Below are 23,781 nucleotides of genomic sequence, written 5' to 3'. Positions count from 1 at the left end.
CTCCCACACCCACCTCCCCACCAATTTGGATCACTTCTGGTTCCCTTGTCCCTGGATTTGTTAACACCTCTTCCCTTCCCCCCACCTCTCCCTCTCCCAATCTTAAAAAATTCTATGGGGGAAATATTGAATGATGCAGTAAACATCAAGTGAAGATAGAAAGAATACAGAGCCACAGTACCAAAAGGTATGAATTGGCATTTCATCATTTCAAGAGGTAGCATATGAAGGAAGAAGTTCAAGCTGCACTGAAAGCACTAGCCCCAAACAAGTTACCATGAATTGATGGAATACCAATTGAAATGGCTCAGCAAGCTGTACTCATTCCAAAGAAAGGTGACCCAAGGGAATGCTCAAACTATTGAACAATATCATTGATAATTTATTGCAAGTAAAATTTTGCTGAAGACCAATTCAACAATGGTTGCAGCAGTATATTGACAAGTAGCCACCAGAGGTTTGGCATGGATTCAGAAGAGGACTTGGAACAAGGGATATCATTGCCCATGCCAAATTGATCTTGGCTGAAAGAGAATACCAGAAAGATGTTTACTTGTGTTCTATTGACTGTGCAAAGGCATTTGACTATGTGGAACATACTAACCTATGGATAACCTTTGTACTATGGCTAACCTTGAGAATAATGGGACTTTGGGACACCCTTTATTGTGCTCATAACATATTCAGTACCACATTAGAATTATGCACGGGGATATATAGAAAAGTGGATGGATGTTGCCTAATGCACACTGGGAATGTACATAAGTGCTTCTGATGGAAGATAGAGCCACCTGACCTATGATGAGATCACTGGCGCATTAAAACCAAAAGCCAAAACCATTTCCCTCCAGTGGATCCTGACTCATAGCATCCATGTAGAATTAAGTAGAACTACTTCATCAGGTCCTGGAAGGTAACTTTTTACAGGATCAGATGGCCTCGCCCTTTTCTCACAGAGTTGATAATGGGTTTGAATCACTGTCCTCACTAACCTTGTGATTGTCAGTCCAATACTTAATCCTTGGCCCCACCCTGACTCCTTCATGAGGGAATTATATCATGCCAAAGTCACTATAATTGAATTTATTCTGGTTCATGTTGACTCAACATAGGGTTTTTGAGACTGTAAAGCTTTATGGCAACAGAAGGCCTCACAGATTTTATATTTTCTCTTAATTCACAATGACCTTATGATACAGGGTTGAATTACCCCTGTGGGACTCTGAGACTGTAGGAAGCCTTATCTTTCTCCTGTGAGATGGGCTTGTCATTTCTAATTGTTGACTTTGCCATTAGCAGCCAACATGCAAGCACTCTGCCACCAGTGGGGCAGCATTAATAGGTGAACATTTGGTGAGATAAATAGGCAAGGTGTTTCTAAGAAGAACGTATGTTCTTCACTCTTATAAGTACCTCTTCTTATATTTGCATCATAAATCAAGTCTGCGCCACATACTTCTTTTGTCTAACATATTTAGGCACATACAGAGCCAGTACAAAGCATACACATGTCAGAACTCTGCTTTGAGAACAATATTGTTGATAAAGGAATTGAAATATATCAAGGAAGAACAATGACACTTATTTAGGAGATAATGACAAATATCTCAAGTAAAGGACACATGCAAAGGAGTAATTGAGTTGAAGGTATAGTCCTTTGTTACTGAGGAATTGGAATCAGATTTTACTGTTAAGGGTGAATGCTCCAAACCAAAGGATAAGAAATCCATCATCGTATGCCCAAAAGTTATATGCTATGAAACCTTAGATGGAGTAAATTTTGTTGCATTGGCTAAAAATATGATTATATTTAATTTGGTATATTGCATCACATCCCCTTTTTGAAGGATTTCACATCTTTGAGGCCTCACCTGTCTCCTGTTTCTGCCATCACTGTAGCAATCAATTTGCATTGGACCCATTAGGTTTTTTGCAGGAAAGTATTTGCAGGAAAGAGTACCTCATTGTTTGCTCCTGATCATTGCTTCCCACCTCCCAGTCCAGGGGCTTTCCTATTGATGCTGAGATCTGAGAGGTTGCTCCATCTCCTGGTGCCTCCGTATGTGTGCTGGAAGAACAGGAGACTTAATGCCTCTGAGAAGAAGAAGTGACCTAAATTAGGTTTGATTACATTCCATAGGACATATGTGCCCCAGCTGTATGGGATATCTAATTTCATACAACATTCTTGATTGCCTAGTGTCAAATGTTGGACAAATCCTTGTGAAAATATCATTGGCCTTAGTCTGATGAACTCTTAAAAATGAAAATTGCTATAGTAATGGAGTCATAGAGTCTATGTTAAGAATGCTCCACCCATTTCTGGTGTATATAAAGGGCCTGGAGTAGTGGATGACATTCAGACTTCAGAATCCTCCTCCTCCACCTCAGCTGAAACTTCACCTCTCAACAACACCATGTGTTCCAACTACTACGGTGGCTATGGCTGTGGCTATGGCTCAGGGTATGGCTGTGGCTATGGTTCCGGATACGGCTGTGGCTATGGTTCCGGCTATGGCTGTGGCTATGGTTCCGGATACGGCTGTGGCTACGGTTCGGGATATGGCTGTGGCTACGGTTTGGGATATGGCGGTGGATATGGTTCCGGATATGGCTGTGGATACGGTTCGGGCTATGGATGTGGATACGGTTCCCGATACGGCTGTGGATACGGTTCAGGATATGGCTGTGGCTTTGGCTCCCTCTATGGCTCTGGCTATGGTTCTGGATGCTGTAGCTACCGGCCCATTTGCTACAGAAGATGCTATTCTTGCTGTTAGAACAATGCTATTCAAACAAGTTTTGCCTCTGAAATGACACTTCAAACGAATAATTTTGATTTAAGAGACCCTACAATATGATTTCTGTATTCCTGAACTTCTATTCTTGACAAACATTGGCATCTTTATGACCAAAAGCTCTATAATGTCATCTAATTTTTAATTGCTAATCTAGACTCTTCTAATCTCTGATCTGCTTTTATGTCTATGTGAATTTCCCCTATATTTGGTGGAATCATTTGTTTTCAATAAAATGGTTCTTTATAGCAAATATCTCTGCAGTTTCTTGTGAATTAATCCTGTCTGGAGATATGACTAGGCTTGATAACTGGACTAACCACATGCTTGTTGGACTTGATGTTCTTCATTATTACAAGTATCTCCTCTTGTACTCGCATCATAAAGCATATATGCTCTGCCTGTTTCTCGTGCCCAACATATTTAGGCACACACAGATCCAGTACACAGGACATGCATTTCAGAACTGTGCTCTGATGCTGAAAATGTTATTGAGAAAGGAATTTGAGTATATTAAGGAAGAATACTGATACTTATTTAGGAGGTCATGACAAAAAATCTCAAGAAAAGGACATGTGGTAATTGTATGCTAAAGGGTATTGAATTGAAGATATAGTTGTTTGTTATTGAGGACTGGAATCAGAATTCATTGTTAAATGTGAGAATAAAAAAACAAAGAAAAGGAAACCTATCATCTCTCTGAAAGTTAAATATAAACAAGCAGAAAACAATACATTCTGGAGGGAGAGATGTGAACTCTCATATACTGCAGCTGGGGATATAAAATGGCACAACAACTTCAAAACAGCATAGCATTTCCTTTAAAATTAGAGTTAGAAATATCATATGATCTCACAATCCATCTATTAGCTATATATCTTAAAGAAATAAGACCCATGGTGCAAAGAGATATATGCACACTCATATATCATGTTTATCACAGTCTTGTTCATAATAGCAAAAATATGGAAACACTCTAAGTGGCTATCAGCTTGAGGCTGAATTGTTCTTGAATTCTTTCAACCTGAGAAGAACTGTTTTCTTCCCATTTTGTTTTATAATCCCAAGTCTATGCACGTTTCATTGAATATATATTGTGCATTCATTATATGTTTGTTAGGATGAATTTTCTAGAGAAAAAATAACTAGTGACACTCATATATGTATGAACAAAGAAGTTTACATTCAGTAAGAATTTTATATTAAGAAAGCAGCCCTGTCCTGTCCAACTCAAGCCAAAGAGTCAGATGATCGATGGAGCCCTCCCCAGACTCACAAAGCTACAGACCAATGAAGCAGGAAAACAACGAAAGAAGTTGAGAGATTGCAGACTGATGGGTCCACATTCACGTGGAGCCAGGTCTGGAGGAACATTACAGGGTGGGGACAGTTCACAGACATGCAGGCCACATGGGTCACCAGCGTCAAAGCTAGACAAGCAAGCCAAGCAAGCTGGAAGGTAAATAGGCACTTGAGAGAGAGTTCTCAATGCCTCTCTGACTAACAGGCTATCACCTGATTGACAGATTGGACTCCAACTGGGTCTCCATACAGGTACCATAGAGTTGACATAAAATCTAATCATCATAGACATCCGCCTGTCAACTTGACATCTGTACATAACTCTTTAACCATATATAATCTCCAAATAAAGATAATAATGAAATCAAGCTTGTGCCTAACAGAATGCAATTAAAACATGTACAATTAAAGTAGACCAGCCCAATTTAAATCTTATATTCTATAAGTGAACACAACAAAATATTTGATGCCTAACAATTGCAGTTCTGTGAACATTCACCTACACCTGAATTCTGTAATTCTTTTAATATTATCTTGACCTTACCTTCTTTTCTCTAGACCCATTGGGAAAAGAGGAAATTATTCAATGTGAATCCTCATTTGCTTCACTTATGATACTAACACCACCTTGAAAGTTTGTAAACCAGTCTTTCATGCCTTTATTTTTTCCTCTTTGGGGTATCCACTTTATAAATTGTACATTCATATTAAACCAGCCAAGCATATTCTTTGATGTGAAGAATCTCTATTCCAGTTGGCACTTCTTGCATCTGCATTCATAAGCAGAATCAAATCTAGAGCAGGCCATTCATCAAAACTTCAAGCAATGTATACCAGATGACAGGATCAAGCATCTTCCTCTTTATCAAGTTAGTCTCTGGTCAACTCAGTCCTAGGAAGGTCAGTGGGTACCAGAGCTAAATTTCCCACGCATCACTCTCCCTTTAAGACCACTGGCCCCTTCACCCATTCTCATCAACCATAGTCACTTTGGATCATGGCACAGGCAATAACTCTTTAAACTTCAGACCAGCCAGACCTTCCTCCTCTTTCTTCTCTAGTCCCTGTGGACCAGGTCCAGGGTGTCAATGGCTGTGTTAGTCTGGGTTAACTATAGAAACAATTTCCTAGACACTCATATGTGTATAAGAAAGAGTTTTATATAGAAGAGCAGTTGTATATTGAGAAAACATCCAGCCTAATCCAGCTCAAGTCCATAAATCCGATATTAGATCGTATGTCCGATACTAGTCCATAAATTCCTCTTTAGATTCACACAGCACATGCAATGATGATGAATGCAGGCAGAACACAGGTCAGTGGGTAGAAGGCCATGTGGATCCAGTGGCAACGGAAGCATCTCAATGCTGGCGTGGGTCTCCACATGTCTCCACAAGCTCTCTGATTATCTCAAAGCAGGAAAGGGAAGACAGAGAGAGAGTGTGTCCCACCTCCAGGGAGGAAGACAGGGGTTCCCAGAATCCTCAGAAGAAGGCCATTTCTACATAGAGGAATCATTGGCTACTTCACTTAAGTTGACAGATTATGTAACTGCCACAGTGGCCACCTCCCCATTGCTGCATTTTCCCCAGTTCCACTCAGCAAGTGAATCTAGGTGGTAACCTACTGTGCATTCTAGGCCGCCCACAGGATCACTTTTACTTTCAGTCCTAAAGGGGTGATCTATGACGGGCACAGACTTTTCCAGCTTAGACATATCCACGGGCAAACTTCTCGTGCAAAATTCAAAAAGAAAGTCACTTTTAAAAAATACAGTCTCTTCTTCAGCGGTTCTGTGAGGATCTGCATGTCTTTTCAAATGCATACATCCAGATGCCAGGGGTGGGTTCGGATTTTTAAAAAAAATCTATTTCTACCAACTCCCCTTTTGCAAATCTGGTTGTAAAGGCTGAAGGCATTAGGCTTGCAAACTCTCTCTAATCATAACTTCCAATACCCATTTCTAGCATATATTTTGTCTATAACACCAGGCAAGGGAAATCAATATAATCATAGTACAGGCAGATTCTAAACATAACTCTTTTAAAAACATTCACATTCAAAGTTCTCTTAGCTGATCCCATTCATATGCAGATGGCATTGTGCCTGTGACAGGCTGTAACCAGCGGGCCTTGCCTTTCACCAGTTGTTTTATCTAAAAGCATTATGACCCGGCCCCGCCCCCACGCCAGGATGTCCAGCAGCAGCTTTTCTTCAGGACTCAGCAGGTTAACATCTATTACATTTTTCTAAAGTCATTTTCAGGTCAGACTGACCAAAGAAAACTTCTAAGAATCAAAAGTTTCATTTCTCATGCATTTTTTTCCTTTGCAAAGCTCCATGCTTCCAAGGCTTTGGAGACATTGCACCATCACCTCTAACCTCCGGCCACACAAAGGAGAAGGAGAATCCAACTCTACCGGATTGCCATTTTATTGGCTATGCCTCAGTGTTGGTTCCCAACTGTGTTAAGCTGAGTTTTCCAAAGAAACAAATCCAGTGACACTCCTCTATGGATTTGGAGGAACCTTATATCAAGAAATAAATTCATATTATGAAATCCGCATCATCCAACTCAAGTCTGTGGGTCAGATGCTAGTTGGAGACTCTGAAGCTGCTTATAGATGAAGCAGGAAGGTAAAGGAGGAAGCTGGTAGATCACAGGCTGCTGGGTAGAAGACTGTGTGGTTCCAAGGTCTGTAAGAATATGACAGGCCCCTCAGTTCACAGAGTAAGCAGGTCACATGGGCCACCAACCCCAGAGTCAGACGTGCAATCCAGGCAAGAAGAAAGGTGAAGAGAAGCATGAGCTCAGTGACTCTCTTATTAAAAAGGCCACATCCCTAAGACACTGTCATCAGGCTGTGACCTGATTGATAGGTTGGAATCCAGGCCTACCACCACACAGGTACCACCAAGTTGACACGAATTCCAACCATCACAATATGTAAACAAATTAAACACACCCACCCACAGGGGAATTCCGGAACATTTGACTTTTATCATGCAAGGAACTTGTACATAGACCAAGAGACAGTCATTCGATCAGAACAAGTGACTGTTGCATAGTTTAAAATCAGGGAATTTACATGCAAGGATTATCTCCCTTCACTGCATCTATTCAATCTGTATGCCGAGTAAATAATTTGAGAAGTAGGGCCTATTGAGAAGAAGGCAGCATTCAGAGGTAGACCCATTAACAACTTGCAACATGTCAATAACACAACCCTATTAGCTTCAAGCAAAGCGTACTTGAAGATCTTACTGATGAAGTACAAAGACTGCAGCCTTCAGGATGGATTGCAAGTCAGTGTAAAGAACACCAAAATCCACACAACTGGGAGCCACAACTCCATTAAGAGACTTGACATAAATTCAGCTTCTTTTGAATTCATTCTGATCATATGCATCAAATGTGAACATTTTTTGCTGCAGATGGAATGTGTTTGAAAGCGCCTTAATCAGACTATGGAGGAGCAGTTTTGTCCTCATACGCTTGCCTAGTTATGTCCTTGATGGGAACTGGAAACCAGGGCTGCATGGGCAAGAGTCATATCCTGACCAAAGTGGTTGCAGGGGGTGGGGGGGGCCCACAATGAATCCTGTAAACCTTTCTAACCTGCAGTAATGAATGTATCCCAATCATGACCCATTTCCACTTTTATAGTCCCAGCTTTGATAGTGGTGAATGTATGTGCCACCAGATATGGCTTTGTGATAAATTTCTTTTGCTTTATATACTCTGTATTTAACAATGCGGTCAGGCATCTTTTGGACACCACATGTCCTCATGCTGATGGTTTGCCTCACCCTGATGACATGCCTTCTTCTTGTTTAGGGTTTAATGAAGGGTCTCTATAAAATTAAATACAAACACACACACACACACTTCACAAAAAAGCACTCTCTGGTCATGTACCATCCTCACAGTCATTGCTGTGTTTGAAGCAATTGTTGAAGGCTCGGTCAATACATCTTGTTGAGGTTCTTCTTTTTTCCCCCTTACTCTTTACTAAGCATGATGTCTGTGACCAATACCTCCTGATTACATATTTAAAGCAAGAGAAATTCTCACTGTCTGAACTTGTAAAGAGCATTCTGGATCCTAAGACAGGTTCATTCTTTTGGCAGTTCATGTGTGTTAGGCATGGTTGAATAGAGAAACAAATACAGTGACACTCATATACATATAAGAAAGAACTTTAGAGCAAGAATGAATTTTATATCAGGAAAACATCCCAGACCAGTCCAACTCAAGTCAAGTCCAATACTCATCCATAAGTCCTTCTTCAGATGCACGAGGCATATGCAATGATGCAAATTGCAGGAAGGTCACAGGCTAGTGGGTGCAGTCAGATGGATTCAAGTTCAGTGGAATCATGCCAGGGAAGCAGCTACTCTGAGGGTGGTCAGCAAGAAGGAAGGTGAAGGGGCACAGAGAGTGGAGGAAGGCCACCTCCTCCCCCAAGGAGACAGCATCAGAAGGTGACCTGGTTGAAAGTTTTGCCTCCATCCCAGCCAGGAGTGTCTAGTTGACATAAAATTATCTAACTACCATACCATAGTAAATACAAAATTCTTCACAAATTCAATAATTCAACTGCATCAAGTCTTCAGCAGTCTTCATTACTCATTGTCTAGTTTTCTATTCCTTCATCTTTCCTGCCTCTTTCTACATTCTGATCTCGTTTTGGGGTAAAGTTGCCTTTTTCATTCTGTGTGGCTGACTGTTCAGCGGTGCATATCCCTCATGGCTGTGAAGGTAATCTCTGGGAATGGATCCAATACCAGGTTTGAAGTGTGTCTAATGGCTATAGTTTAAGGGGTGGCAATAGTCTCTATTAGGCCAGTTAGTCTAGCATTTTGATGTATGATTTCGTTTTACAACAATAATTGAGGAGTATAGTATGCAAATAATATTCCATGGCACAAAAGACTGGATGAGTAACATGTTCTCTAGATGTCATGGGTAAATGTTATGCTTTAGAAATTCTTGAAGAATATGGATTCCTCATTTCTGCTGAGCTAGTCTCTTTCCTTTTAATGGCATGTTCCATCAAAAATGTAATGTATTACACACTTGTCCACTGACTCTTCAGTCTACCATAAGCGATATTTCACTTTTATCATGCTTCCCTCTAAACTCTGCTTTCACTAAAGAGCCAGTATCTTTTACCAGTTTCAATGGAAACGTATTAAGTAACCAATAAAAAAGACGATAAAGTAAAAAGCAGTGCCAAATCATAAGGAATAAAACTACTCAATTAAAACTCAGTAATTTGTTACCAAAAATGGAGTCCATTATGCCAATGCATTTAATATGACAATATATATTGGAGCGTATACTATGGGATAAATGTAAAATGCACATATGAAGCAGGTTTCTTAAGAGGGAGGCTATGCTTTGATATAAGAAATTTGAGATTATTTAAATGTGAGATTGTTAAAATGTGGTTATTATTAGCAGGAATAACATTCCAGGTTGTTGTTGTTGATGATGCTAGTGCCATTAAATCTGCTGTGATTCAGCATGATCTTAAGGAGAAGAAAGAAAAAAGAAAAGAAAAGCATTTTCCTGCATCATTCTTACAACCATTGCTATATTTGAGTCCATATTATGTGTCATGTGTCAATCCATCTTATTGAGTGCTGTCCATTTTTGCCTCTGACCTTCTACATTGCCAAGGATGATGGACTTCTCTAGAGATTAGTGTCTCTTGGTAACTTTCCAAATATATGGGATGATGTCTTGTTATTCTTTGAAGGAGTATTCTGGCCGTACTTCCTTCAAGACAGATTATTCAGATAATTTGAAGATTATGTATTGTGTATAATATATATTGAAGATTATTTGTTGAGACCATAAATCACACATATCAATTCTTTCACAGTCTTCCTTATCTACCATCAAACTTTTGCAGTATGGCAAATATAGTGCCTTAGATGGAGTTTTAATGAGAAGCAAAACCAGTGAAGCTCATATATATCAAGCGAAGCCAATGCATATCAAGAACATAGCTCAATGAACGGCAGAGGGAGTCAGATTTTAGGTCCAGGCAAATTCCTGGTTTATGCATCAGATGGTAGGCTGAACATTTCTCTTGATTCACGTAACTGTGGGTGGCTGATGAAACTAAGATCGGTCTTAAGATGATAGTATAGCGGCTGAAAATTTGAGCGGATTCAAGGTCAACAGATCAGGCACAGAATAGCAGAGGCAAATGCATAGAATGCCAATAGATTAAATGGCAGGCTGTGGAAGACCCCCAGGATCAGCAAGAAGTAATTGGTTCAATTCAAACAATTGGAGTTAAAGTAGCTGAAGGGAGGATCCAGAATCAGGAAAACCAAGAAAGCTTCCAGGAAGTCCCATTTAATGATGGAGTTTTGCTGTGTGTGTCCAATTTTATGACTCTCAGAGTTAGACAACATGCAGTTCATGATGGGCAACTCCTGATGACTAGGTAGCCCATGGTTAGGCATTTGGTCTACTTTTCACTCAGCATAATATCCTTCAAATCCATCCATGTCTCAAGATGTTTCACTGTTTCATCATTATTCTTTAACAATGTATATAGTATTCCATTTTGCAACTTTTTCAACATTTATTGATCCATTCTTCCACTGTTGGGCATTTAGGTTATTTCCATCTTATTTGCTTTGATAAATAGTGCTGTGCTGAACATGGATAACCTTTAAGTGTGTCATCATATGCCCCTGCTCTTTTCTCTCATTTCCAGGTGAGGGGATTTCCTGTTGATGCTGAGATAAGAAACGTAAAGCCATCTCTTAGTGCCTGATCCTGGGTACTTGGAAGGGCAAGAGAATTAGTGCCTCTGAGGAGGAAATCTACATTAGGTCTTTAGTACATTCCACAAGACATACTTGTTCCATGTGTAGGGTACCTACAGTAGTCCCTGGAAATGTTTTACTCCATAGTGTGATGAGCTTTTTAAAAATGAAAATCGCTGTAGTAATGGGGCTACAAAGTGTGCCACACCCATTTCTGGCAGTATATAAAGGACCTGGAATATCATCTGATATTCAGACTTCAGAATCATCCTCTTTCAAATCAACTGAAACTTTGTTTCTTGACACCATGTGCTACAACTACTACGGTGGCTCTGGCTGTGGCTCTGGCTGTGGATATGGCTCTGGCTATGGCTGTGGATACGGTTCCTGTTATGGCTGTGGATATGGCTCCCGCTATGGCTGTGGCTGTGGCTCTGGCTATGGTTGTGGATACGGTTCCGGTTATGGCTGTGGATATGGTTCCGGATATGGCTGTGGATATGGTTCTGGCTATGGATCCTGTGGTTATCGACCATTTTGCTACAGAAGATGCTATTCTTGCTGCTAGAAGATCAATGTCAGAATATCATTTCCTAATGGAATGACACTTTGAAAAATAATTATTTAAGAACCTTTCATCAAGATTATTGAGAAAGTACATGATTGACAAAGTTGTTGATATTCAAGTACCAAAGTTGTTGTTATTCATTTCTTCGGATGGCATCTTAATGTCCAGAGTCTCTGTGATAGTCTCTGACTAGTTTCCAAATGTTAGTCGTACTCCTTTAATCTTTGATTCTCTGTTATGATTGTATTGATTTCATCTTGTTGAGAAACATTTCTTCTTAATAAAAATGGTTCTTTTAGTAAATCTCTCTGTAATTGATTATGAACTACTCCTTTATTATGAATTTATGGTCTCTATTATAAACTGATAATAATAATTTGGCTGTATCTTAGTTTTCTCAGTGATTACGTATCCCAACTTTACTATTCCAGAAGTAATGGTTTCTTAAGCTATTTCAATATTTCTTGCATTCAGTCCCTTTTATACCTGAGCACATATCATATGGTATTTCCAAACTGTTCAGTATAATTGACATTGATACTTAGAATGGGATTGCAAGGTCTAAAGAAAGAGGAATTACACCTCTCTAGGAGGTTATAACAAAAACCACAAAGAGAAGAATTAGTCAGCATTTTAAGAGGTGTACTGGAAATGAGATAGTTCAGGCTTATTAAAATATTCAATCTCACTTGGTTGGTAAGCATTACAAGTAAATCCTTAAACAAAGAAAAAGATATGTCACACTATATAGATATAACACAATTATAATGTGTTAATATCTTTAGTAAATTTAAATAATTCACATATGCAGTAGCTATTTTTAAAAATGTCTTGAATAGGCAACAATTTAGACATTGAGGACACAAAAAAAATACAACCAAAACAAAATCATATAAAAGTTACTTGCCCTCAGAATGCTTGTATTCTAATAGGCATTTTTTTAAGCAAAACCAAATTAAGATAAATTAGGATTCAGATGATTGTCACAGATGGAAAATAAGGTGAATGAAAAGTAAAGTGTGATGAACTGGATACTTAAGCCAAAGAGACTGAAGTCAGAAATAATTTCAAGTTGTGACTCAAACTCAGTGCCATCATGCTGATGTTGACTCGTAGTAACTTCTGTAGGACAGGGTAGAACTGTCCCTGTGAGTTCCCAACACTGTAACTCTTTATGGGAGAAGAAAGCACCATCTTTCTCCCATGGACCGGCAGGTAGTTTCAAACTTCTGCCCTGGCAGTTTACCAGTGCAGCTGAGGTGAAATATAATAATTTCAAAAGATTTTGATTACAGAGAATGATAGAAGAAAAGTAACCTATAGATACATTTATATAGATCTATTTCCCTATCATCATATATAAATCTACTTACATATGTACATGCCTGTATTTAGATATCTATAAATGCCCTTTGCCTCCTAGTCCTTTTCTCTATTTCCTTTTACTTTCCTCTTGTCTCACTATTATGTTCAGCCTTCATTTGGGTTTCAGTAATTCCTCACGGTTAGATTGCCCTTGATCAAGCCCTATAAGACCTCCTACACCCTCCTCACCACTGATTGTCAGTCACTTGTTGTTCCCTTGTCCCTGGGTTTGTTAACACACACTTCCTTTCCCCTGCCTCCCCATCTCCCATGTCCCCCTTGGAACTGTTGTCCTGTTGTTCTCTCTTCTGGCTTGTTTATTCCACCAATCCCATCCAGATACACATGCAGGGACAACAATATGCACAAACACAAGACCAATCACAACAAAGTAACAATAGAAAATAAAACAATAGCAACAACAACAAAAAGAAAAGCAGTCCCTACCCCAGCCAGTCCTGGAGCTTTGGGGCTCGGCTCAAGGGGAGTCCTTCTGGGACATGGGGGTACAGTGAATGGGGTGACCCTTTGCTGGTCATGGCTACACAGTAGGGTATGCTGGGCCCCTCTAGGGTTTCCCATATGGGCTCCAATAAATTTCTTCCCTTTTGCTTAAAAAAAAAGAAAAAGAAAAGACTATAAATAATTCGAGGTCTATATATTGTCCTTTACGAGTGTTTTCCAGTTAAGTCTGATGGGGAGCCATGTCCTGGCCCCACAGTCTATTTTTGGCGTTCCCTGGGGACACATATACTTATAAGTTTAGTATTAAGGAAGCAAATGGACATTGGGCCTCTACTCAAGTACTCCCTCGACACAAGAATACTTTGTTCTAATAATCTGGCACTCTGAGATGCTCACCTTCCTGACAAGATCACTGAAAACAAATCGAGTCCATAAGCAAATGTGGTGAAAAAAACTGATGGCGCCCGGCTATCAAAAGATATAGCATCTGGGGTCTTAAAGACTGAAGATAAAAAGCGGCCATCTAGCTGAGAAACAACAAAGCCCACATGGAAGAAGCACATCAGCCTGTGTGATCATGAGGTGTTGATGGGATTAAGTATCAGGCATCAAAGACCCAGAGCAAAAAATCATAATGTGAATAAGGCTGGGAGTACGGAATGGAGTCCCAAAGCCAATCTGTAAGCACTTGGAAATCCCCTTACAGAAGGGCTGTGGGGAGTAGATGGATCAGCCAGGGTGCAGTACAGCACCAATGAAAATACAGCTTTCCTCTCTCTGGTTCTTTAATCCTCCCTCCCCACCCCCACCCCTCACTATCACGACTGTAATTCTACCTTACAAATCTGACTACACCAGAGCATGGACATGGGTACAGATAAGAGCTAGAAACACAGGGAATCCAGGATAGATAAACTTCTCAGGACTAATATTGAGAGTAGCCATACCAGGAGTGTAAGGGGAAGGTGGGGGGAGAAAGGGGGAACCATTAACAATGACCTACCTATAACCCCATTGCAGAGGGATGAACAACAGACAAGGGGGTAAAGGGAGACATGTGACAGTTCAAGACATGAAAAAATAATAGTAATTATAAATTATCAAAAGTTCATGAGGAAGGGAGGAGGAAGGGGAAAATGAGGAGCTGATACCAAGGGCTCAAGTAGAAAGAAAATGCCTTGAAAACGATGATGGCAACATATGCACAAATATTCTTGAGACAATGGATGTGTGTATGGATTGTGATAAGAGTGGTACTAGCCCCTAATAAAATGATTTAATGAAAAAGTAACAAGGACAAAAGGAGGAGAGCGAGTTCTTTATGTCTGGGGTATAATAAGGTGTCACATTTCTGATCGGAAAAGCTCCGCTCCAGCACGTTACAAATGCATTCTTGGATTGGGGCAAGTAATATAAACTGCACTAAGAAGTCTGAAGTTCCTAAAACCGGAAGACCCCCACAAGCCCACCTGCCTCAACAAAAACAAAAGTTCCTGTGCTAAATTCAGAGCTCTAGTGTGGGAATGCCCTGAATCCATCATTGACCAACTGATGAAGAATCAGTGCTTCTTTCAAGATCTGGATCTTCCTCACGTTTGTTGGACAAATTTAAACACTCATATATAAAGTTGGATCTGAAACCCTGTGATTAAGCTTGCAAAAAGTAGGGAAAATCTAGAAATTATAGATTGTTGAATAGATAACTTACTGTTTCACCTTGCTTGTTGTTATTGACGGCATTTGGAAAAAGAAAGGCATGTAAAATATATGTATCCAGGAAAGGTTCCTTCACAGTCTAACATTAACTTATCTTCAAAATCTCAAATGCAGTGACTCTGAGTCAGAGAAAATCTGGCGATGTTTAGTTTGTTTAATACAATACATGGTAATAGGTTTATAGAGGTTTATAAATTTGTTACAAATTTATAACAAAATGTAAGATTAGAACATTGTTTTCTGGTGTGTGTGCTTGAACCACCAGACTGCTGGAAGTGCGGGTAAATGAAAATTTGGATCCATGTAGCAGGGCAGTGACTTACTATATATGGCTCTTCTAATCCTTATTGTTGTTAGGTACCATGAAATAAGTTCTGACTCATAGTGACCCTATATATTACAGAGCAAAATTCTGGTATCTACATAATTGTCCTTATATTTGAGTCCATCATTGCTGTCACTGTTTCAGTCCATGTTGTCTAAATCTTTCTTCTTTTTGATGCCCCTCTATTTTACCAAACTTAAAGTCTTTCTCCACGGACTGATCTCTCCTGACATGTTTAAAGTATGTGAAGCAAAGGCTTGCCATTCTTCCCTCTAAGAAGCATTTTGGCTGTACTTTTTACAATACAGATTTATTTGTGTTTTTTTTTTGGCAGTCTATAGTACTTTCAATATTATTCTCCAGCACCACAGTTCAAAAGCATCAATTCTCCCATCTTTAGTACTCAATGTCCAACATTCACCTGCACATGAGGCTATTGAAAATAACAATGCTTGGACCAGGCTCACTTTAGTCTTTAAATTGAGTCCTTGCTTTTCAACACTTAAAATGTCTTGTGCATCAGATTTATCCAATGCAGTGTCGTTTGATCTCCTGACTGCTGTTTTCATGAGTATTGATTGTGGATAGAACAAAACAAAATCCTTGACAGCCTTAACTTTTTCTCCATTTATTGTGATGTTACGTATTAGTCGAGTTGTGAGGATTTTGGTTTTCTTTACATTGAGTGGTAATCCATACCGAAGGCTATAATCTTTGACTTTCATCAGCAAATGCTTCAGGTGCTCCTCACTTTCCACAAGCAAAGTGGTGTTGTCTGCCTATCACAGTTTGTTAATAAGCCTTCCTCCAATCCTGATACTGCATTCTTCTTCCTATAATACAATCTGACTGTTTATTTTCTCAGCATACAGATTGGATAACTATAATGAAAATGCAACCCTATTGCACACTTTTCCTGATTTTAAAACATGCAGCATTCTCTTTTTCTGTCCACATAACTGCTCTTTATCCATTTACAAGTTCCTCATGAGCACAATGAAGTGTTCTGGAAATTCCCATTCTTCTCAAGGTTCTCCATAGTTTGTTATGCACCACACAATTGACTGCCTTGGCATAGTCAGTAAAACACAAATAAATATCTTTCTGATATTCTCTGTTTTGAGCCAGGATCCATCTGACATCAGCAATGATATCCTTTGTACCACTTCCTCTTCTGAATCTGGTCAGAACCTCTGGCAGCTCGACGATGCCCATGTTCTGCAACAATCATTGCTAGATGATCTTCATGTGATATCAATAATGTTTTTCTATACATTGAGCACCTTGTTGGGTAACCTTCCTTTCGAATGGGTATAAATATGTATCTCTTCCAGTCATTTGGTCAACAAGTTCTCTTCCAAATTTCCTGGTATCAATGAATGTGTGCTTCCGTTGCTTCATCAGCCCGTTGAAACATTTCAATGTGTATTCCATCGATTTGTGGAGCTTTGTTCTTGGCTAACATTTCAGTACAGCTTGAATTCCTTCCTTCAGTATCTTTGGTTCTTGTTCATATGCTACCTCTTAAATGAAGTGTCTCTGAGTAGTCTCTTTGTCTTCTTTTGACACTTTTTGCATGATTCAATATTTTTATCATAGAATCAGTATAGCAATTAAAGCCTTGATTTTTTCTTTCTTCTTTTTCTTTTTAGTTCAAGGTATTCTGAGCAGGTTCTTCCTTTTTGGTTTTCTAACTCTAGGTTCTTTGCACAGTTCATTCTAATAGTCTGTCTTGTCCAGTCACTTTTTGACATTTTTTTTTAAATCAATTTATTGGGGCTCATAAAATTCATCACAATAGATAGATCAATTGTGTAGAACACATCTGTACATTTGTTGCCCTCATCATTCCCAAAATTCTCTTGCCTCTTGGGTTCCCGGAATCCGCTCATTTTCCTTTTCCCCCCCTCCCCCTCCCTTCCTCTGCCCCCCTCCCCCATAGATAAAATAAATTTGATTTCTGTATATTTCACTACCAAAAGTCCATTTTTATGGTCTCCTTTTATGTTGTTAAAAAGATATTTGTTATGATGACATCATTGATCTTACAAAATCCTATCATGTGATCACCCAAACTGTATTTCCTAACTACTGTTCTAACTACTCTTTGTTCCCAACTTTTGCATTGCAATCATTAATACATATCAATACACCTTGATTACATGCTTGATCAGTTTCATACTTAAGACTGGTAGAATTCTTCAATTTCTTTATCACTAGCTTTTGTGGTTTGTGCATAAATTTGAGTATTAGTTGTATTGATTAGATTTTCTTGAATCTAAATAGATATAATCCTATCACAGAGAGTATTGAATTTCAAGATATATCACAGCATGTCCTTTGTAACTATGAATGCAACACCATATTTCCTTAGTCTATTATTCCCACCGTAGTAAATACATGATTTTCTGATTCTAATTGGTCAATGCTAGTCCTTTTCAGCTTCCTAACGCAAAGAAGACCAAAATTTTCACAATTGGACTATTAGGTAACATCATGATTAATAGAGAAAAGGTTAAATTTGCCCAAGAATTGTGTCTTACTTGGATCCACAATCAATGCTCAATAACTGTATTAATCCATTTGATTATGTATCTTCTTTTTTGCTGCCTTCTGCCATATATACTCAAGCATAAGCCAACCTGAATATCAGCCACAGCACCTAATTTTACTACAAAAACTGCATAAAAGGTGTACCAAAAACTCTGCTGATACATGAGTATATATGGTACTTCATGTCCTTTTCCAGGAAATGGTCTCTCTTGACATGGCCCAAATAGGTTAGATGCTCTCTCACCATCCTCGTTTCAACGGAGCATTCTGGCGATGGTTCTTCTAAGATACATTTGTTTGTTCTTCTGGCAGTAAATGCTATTTTAAATTTTATTTACTAGTACCACAATTTGAATGTAGCAATTACTCTTCAGTCATCCTTATTCCAATTATGGACACTGCCCAAAGTAAAATTTTATAGATAGTGGTTAAGAGCCTAGGTCTTAATACTTGTGGTCTAATATGGGCTCTACCAGTGATTTGTTGCTAACCACAAACACATAATTTAAATTCTCTAAGTCTTAAAGGAAAATAATAAAACACTACTAGCTGAGGATTCTACCATTCTTGTTTCAGTTTGTCATAGTGTGGTGGCTTGCTTGTTGCTATAATGCTAAAGCTATGCCCCTGGATTACCTCAAATACCAGCAGTTAACGGGTCTCAGGAGGGTTTACAGACTAAGAACAGACTAAGAAATAGGAGTAGGTAATCCACTTTTGGTGTTTAGCCATGGAAAACCTTATTGCTCGATAGCATTAAACTTGTATGGATCCACAATCAACACATATAGTAACAGCAGTTAAGAAATCAAATGACACACTGTGTTAGGTAAATAAGCTGTATAAACTTACTGCCATAGAATCATTTCTGACTCACAGGGTAGAACTGGCTCTGTGAGTCTCTATAACTCTTTACAGGTGTAGAAAACCTTATTTTTCTCCCTCAGAGCGGCTGGTGGTTTTGAACTGCCAATCTAATGGTTAACTACCCAATGCACCTAATGGTTAAACCACCAAGCCATCATACCTCCTAATATACTACACAAGACAAAAAGAGTTAGTCAAAGATGTTACTTTGAGGACTAAGGTGTGCTTGACCGAAGCCATGGTATTCTCAATGATTTATATCCATTCTAACACATGGATATAGATGATTATAGAAGAATTGCTGCATTGAATTCTGATATTAGTGAAGAAACCTGAAAGGACCATGGATTACCAGACCCAAAATAATGTTTTAAATATATTAAAAATTCCAGACTTGAAAGCACACTCACAATCCGTATTTATCTACCTTCTCCCCAAACGGCTTTGATTGGAGTTATTTACTTGCCCAGTTCCATTGATTTCCACTCTAGACAATTACCGAATATTATAATGCAATTTTGTATCAGGAATTTGGGACCACATTATGCAATAATTAGACCATGACATCAAATGCTGGTTAAAGAAGGTGTGGCTTAGATCTCAAGGCTAAGCTCTATTTTAAAAAAAACTGTACAGAGATATTAAATTACAATCAGCGACTTCTGCAAGTCTTCCTTGCTTTCAGCAAGCAAGTTTTTGTCATGTGCGTGTTGTGGTTTGTAAATTAATATTCCTCCAATCTTGGTGTCATGCTAGTTCAACTTCTTAGATGATTTGTTGGCATACAGACTGAGTAAGTATGGTGTAACAACACAATCTTGATATGTACCTTTCTTTCTTTTTAATTTTCTTATGTTAAACCATGTGGTATACTTTGCTGTCTTCAAACCATTTAATCTTAATCTTTGTACTTCTTATCAATGTTATCCATACGCCTTTCTGATCTGCACAGTTGGATGCTTTTGCATGTTGTCTGATTTCTTGACTACTTCTTCCATGCTTATTGACCGTGGATCCAAGTAAAATTGTATCTTTGACAATTTTAACATTTCCTTGTTTGTCATGGTGCTGTCAAATTGGTTCCAAACCAGTGATGCTATGTACAACCGAATGAAGTACTGTGTAGTCCTGTGTCAGCCTAACAATCGTTGTTATGGTTGAGCTCCTTGTTGCAGTCATCTTATTGAGAGTCTTCCTCTTTTTTTGCTGCCCTCCCATTTGCCCAAGCATGATATCTTTTTCCAGCGACTTGTCTCTCCTGATACAATGTCTGAGGGCCATGCTACCAAGTCTCTGCATCCTCACATCAAAGGAGCAGTCTCGCTGTTGTTTTTCCAAGACAGGTTTGTTTGTTCTTTTGGCATTCCATGGTAGTTTCAATATTCTTCGCTAGAACTATAATTCAATTCCCCTTCTCTCTTGTTATTAAATATGTTTAACTTTCACATACATAGAACGCAGTTGAAAATACAAAAACTTAGGGCAGATTCTCAAAGTGACATCCTTGCTCTTTGACACATCAAAGAGATTTTGTGCAGCAGTTTTACCAAATGCAGCACATCACTTGCTTTCTTGACTGCTGCTTCAATGAGTGTTGATTGCAGATCCAAACAAGGTGAAATTCTCGACAATTTCAATCTTTTTCTCTATTTATCATGATGTTACTTGTGAGGATTTTTTTGTACATTGAGTTGTAATCCATACTGAAGAATGCAATCTTTCATCTCCATCCACAAATGCTTAAAACCTTCCTCATTTTCAGCAAGCAAGGTTGTGTCATCTACATATCAATGGTTGTTAATAAGCATTTCTAATCTTTCAATTCTAAGTTCTTCCTCATATATACCAGCATCTCAGATTTTTTGCTAAGCATACAGATTGAATAGAATAGTTAAAGTTATAAATTTGACATATATCTTTTTTGATTTTAATGCATATAGTATTCCTTGTTTTGTCCAAACAATTGCCTCTTGGTCCATGCAGGTTCCACATGAGCACAATGAAGTGTTCTGGAATTCTCATTCTTCTTAAGGTTATCCATACTTTATTATGATCCAACAGTTGAATGCCTTGGCATAGTCAATAACACACAAGTAAACATCTTTCTGGTATTCACTGCTTTCAGCCAAGATTAATTTGACATCTGCAATAATATCCCTTGTTTCAAATCCTCTTCTTAATTGACCCTAAGCCTCACAAAACTCCCAATTTACTGCTATAAACATTGTTGAATTTATATTCAACAAAATTATAACTTCCATGTGATATTGATGATATGTTCTATAATTTGAGCATTCTGTTGGGTCATCATTCCTTTGGAATGTATACAAATATGGATTTCTTCTAGTTAGATGGCCAAATGGCTGTCTTCCTGGAATAGATGAGTGAGTGCTTCCAGGGCTTCATCAGTTTGTTGAAATATTTCAATTGGTATCCCATCAATTTCGGGAGTCTTGTTTTTGGCTAATGCTTTCAGCGCTGCTTGAATTTCTTCCTTGAGCACCGTTCATTCTTGCTTATATGCTACCTCTCGAAATGGTTGAATGCCCTTTTCTTTTAGGTTCAATGACTCTGTATTTTGGCCAAGTACTCTGTTTCTTATTTCTTGGCATAGATAAATGAGTGAGTCTGATACTGCATCAGGATCTTCTAATTCAGTTCTCTTAAGAGTTGTTGGAATGGCTACCAGGTACTATGTAATTTTTCTTCTCTCAGAGTTATGGAGAATGATGTTTTCATGGCCCATTAGTTCAGTTGTCTAATTGCTTCCATGTCTTTTTGGTTTTCCTCATTCTTTCCTCTTGACAGAGAGAGAACAATGGTTGTACTTTAGATGGTTATTCACAAGCTTTACAGACCCCAGCTACTAATCTATGGAACATCTTTTTTAACCCATATAGGCTAAAATTTGGGAGGCCTAAATGAGTTAATACCATTTTTCTCCAAAGCTTAATACTATATCTAAAATTAGCCTCAGTGTTCTAAAATTTTTGAATTCTCAATAGTTAGCGAATACCACAGCATGAGAAAAATTGTTATAATAATTCTAGAAGGTATTAGGGAGAGTTATAGACAAGAGCCCTGGTAGCTTAATGGGTTACACATTGGGCTGCTCTCCACGGGGTCTGTAATTTGAACATACCAGTCAGGCAAGGAGAAAGATGAGACCATCTACATATAAAGATGTTCAGGTTTCAAAGCCCTAGGGAACAGTTCTATTCTGTTCTACATGGTCTCTCCGACCCAGAATAAACTTGATGATGGCAATGGGTCCTTTCTTCATTTTGTTGTTGTTGTTATAGAAGTTTTGGGGATGGTTAGATTTGTCTGCTTGATGTTTATACCACGTTTAGGTGAGAACTCTGAAGATCACAATGAAAGAAGATCCAGACGACTAAAGTTGAAGGCAGATGTAATAAAATATTGACATTTTTAGTTATATTAAATCAACATTTTCCATATGGAACACTGCAGGAAATATGACTTAAGGGACTTGCCTTTTCTAGAGTAGAATTTGAAACAATCAACCTCTATCACTAATGAATTGACAGTTATTGAGCAAATTAATTGATAGCCTTTCACCTGTGTTGGCTCATATCTTTTATGTGTATCACAACTTATGAATTGTAAGTTTTGTAAGACTCAAATAATATAATAAATATAATAATAAAGGGTAATATGGTAAAAAAGTATGTGAATATATTAAAAATTTAAATAGTATTAAATTTTTTTTATCCAACACACACTAAATTAAAATTATCTAAAGGTTTGTGAGATTTTCATTTGTAAGATATTCAAAAAATAAAGAGACAGATTAAGGCTTTAACTAACCCCCACTGTGAGAAGCAGACAATTAAAAGGAACATGTACAGTGCCACATTCTAGTTATGCACTAGGGTCTATGAAGGAAGAGAGGAATAATAACTAATGCAAACTGAGAAAGGTCAAGCATGCTTCTTATGGGAGATATCCAATTAAAAAACTCAAATTTACTATCTGAAAGTTAGTTCTGGTTCGTAGTGACCCTCTAAGACAAAGTAGAAATGCTCTACAGGATTTCCAAGGCCATAAATCTTCATGGAAGCAAATGCCACATCTTTCTCCTATGGATTGAGTAGAGGATTCTAACAACCATCCTGTTGGTGAGCAGCCAAGGGTGCATCCCACTGTGCCATTGGGATTCAATGGGACAATCACAGGTGAGAATGTGATGAAGTCAGCAGGTAGGGTGCTTCCAGAGAGAAAATAACACACTGAAATGTCTATTCTATAACACTGTGAATGGACTCAATTGTGCTGTAATAGGAAAGGCAATGATATTTCCATTTTGTATACTACTCCACATGCCTCTTTTTCACCATTTCCTATCTTCTTGGTCCCACTAGTTTCTTTACCACAACTCCAGTGACAATTCTACACATATTCTATCTACTTTCTTGCAAGAAAGCATCTGCAAGGGCTTCAGCATATACCCCTACTGTTTGCTTCTCCTTTCCAGAGTAGGGACTTTCCTGCTGATGCTGAAATATAAGATACTGGGCCATCTTCCAGTGCCCAGGTTTGTATACTTGGAACTGCTGCAAAGTTAATGCCTCTGAAGAGAAACATCTGTATTTGTTGTATTATTGCATTCCACCGGACATACTTCTTCAATGTGTTGGGGAAACTAGCTTTCTTACAAATCCCTTGATGGACTTGTTAAATCCTAGACATCATCATCTTAAAATATTGTTTTCCTTAGTATGATGATCTTTTTAAAAATGAAAATTGCTATTGTAATGAAGTCACAGAGTCTATGTTAAGTGTGACCCGCCCCTTTCTGGTGTATATAAAGGACCTGGGGTAGTGGATGACATTCAAACTTCAGAATCATCCTCCGACACCTCAGCTGAAACTTCACCTCTCAACAACATGTGTTGCAACTACTACAGTGGTTATGGCTCAGGCTATGGCTGTGGCTATGGTTCTGGCAATGGCTGTGGTTATGGCTCAGGCTATGGCTGTGGCTATGGCTCAGGCTATGGCTGTGG

At 38.6% G+C, this 23,781-nt stretch overlaps 3 protein-coding genes across 4 annotated transcripts in view; all 3 read left to right on the top strand.

The window, feature by feature from the left end:
* The first annotated feature begins 2,417 nt into the window (after positions 1-2,417).
* On the top strand, positions 2,418-2,780 carry LOC101661960 (keratin-associated protein 21-1-like). Of its 2 annotated transcripts, XM_030888852.1 has the most exons (2): positions 2,418-2,502; positions 2,593-2,780. In XM_030888852.1, the coding sequence occupies exons 1-2, from the start codon at positions 2,418-2,420 to the stop codon at positions 2,778-2,780; spliced, it is 273 nt and encodes a 90-aa protein (XP_030744712.1). The 2 variants fall into 2 exon arrangements, with proteins under 2 accessions (XP_030744712.1, XP_004711377.1); XM_004711320.1 differs by having other exon boundaries at positions 2,418-2,780.
* Positions 2,781-11,199: 8,419 nt separating this feature from the next.
* Positions 11,200-11,460, top strand: LOC115873559 (keratin-associated protein 6-2-like). The gene has a single exon (XM_030888853.1). The coding sequence runs from the start codon at positions 11,200-11,202 to the stop codon at positions 11,458-11,460; it is 261 nt and encodes an 86-aa protein (XP_030744713.1).
* Positions 11,461-23,662: 12,202 nt separating this feature from the next.
* LOC101661339 (keratin-associated protein 6-2-like) overlaps positions 23,663-23,781 on the top strand; it is a 6,361-nt gene continuing 6,242 nt past the window's right edge. Inside the window, exon 1 of the mRNA XM_045284530.1 lies at positions 23,663-23,777. Within this exon, the coding sequence (XP_045140465.1) occupies positions 23,663-23,777 (115 nt within the window). The remainder of the gene's footprint in view (positions 23,778-23,781) is intronic.

This window comes from Echinops telfairi, unplaced genomic scaffold (genome assembly GCF_000313985.2).
Source record: "Echinops telfairi isolate 266 unplaced genomic scaffold, ASM31398v2 ScPeMD7_7469;HRSCAF=8507_0, whole genome shotgun sequence".
In the NCBI taxonomy this organism is placed as follows: Eukaryota; Metazoa; Chordata; class Mammalia; order Afrosoricida; family Tenrecidae; genus Echinops; species Echinops telfairi.
This window is presented reverse-complemented; position numbering and strand designations above follow the sequence as displayed.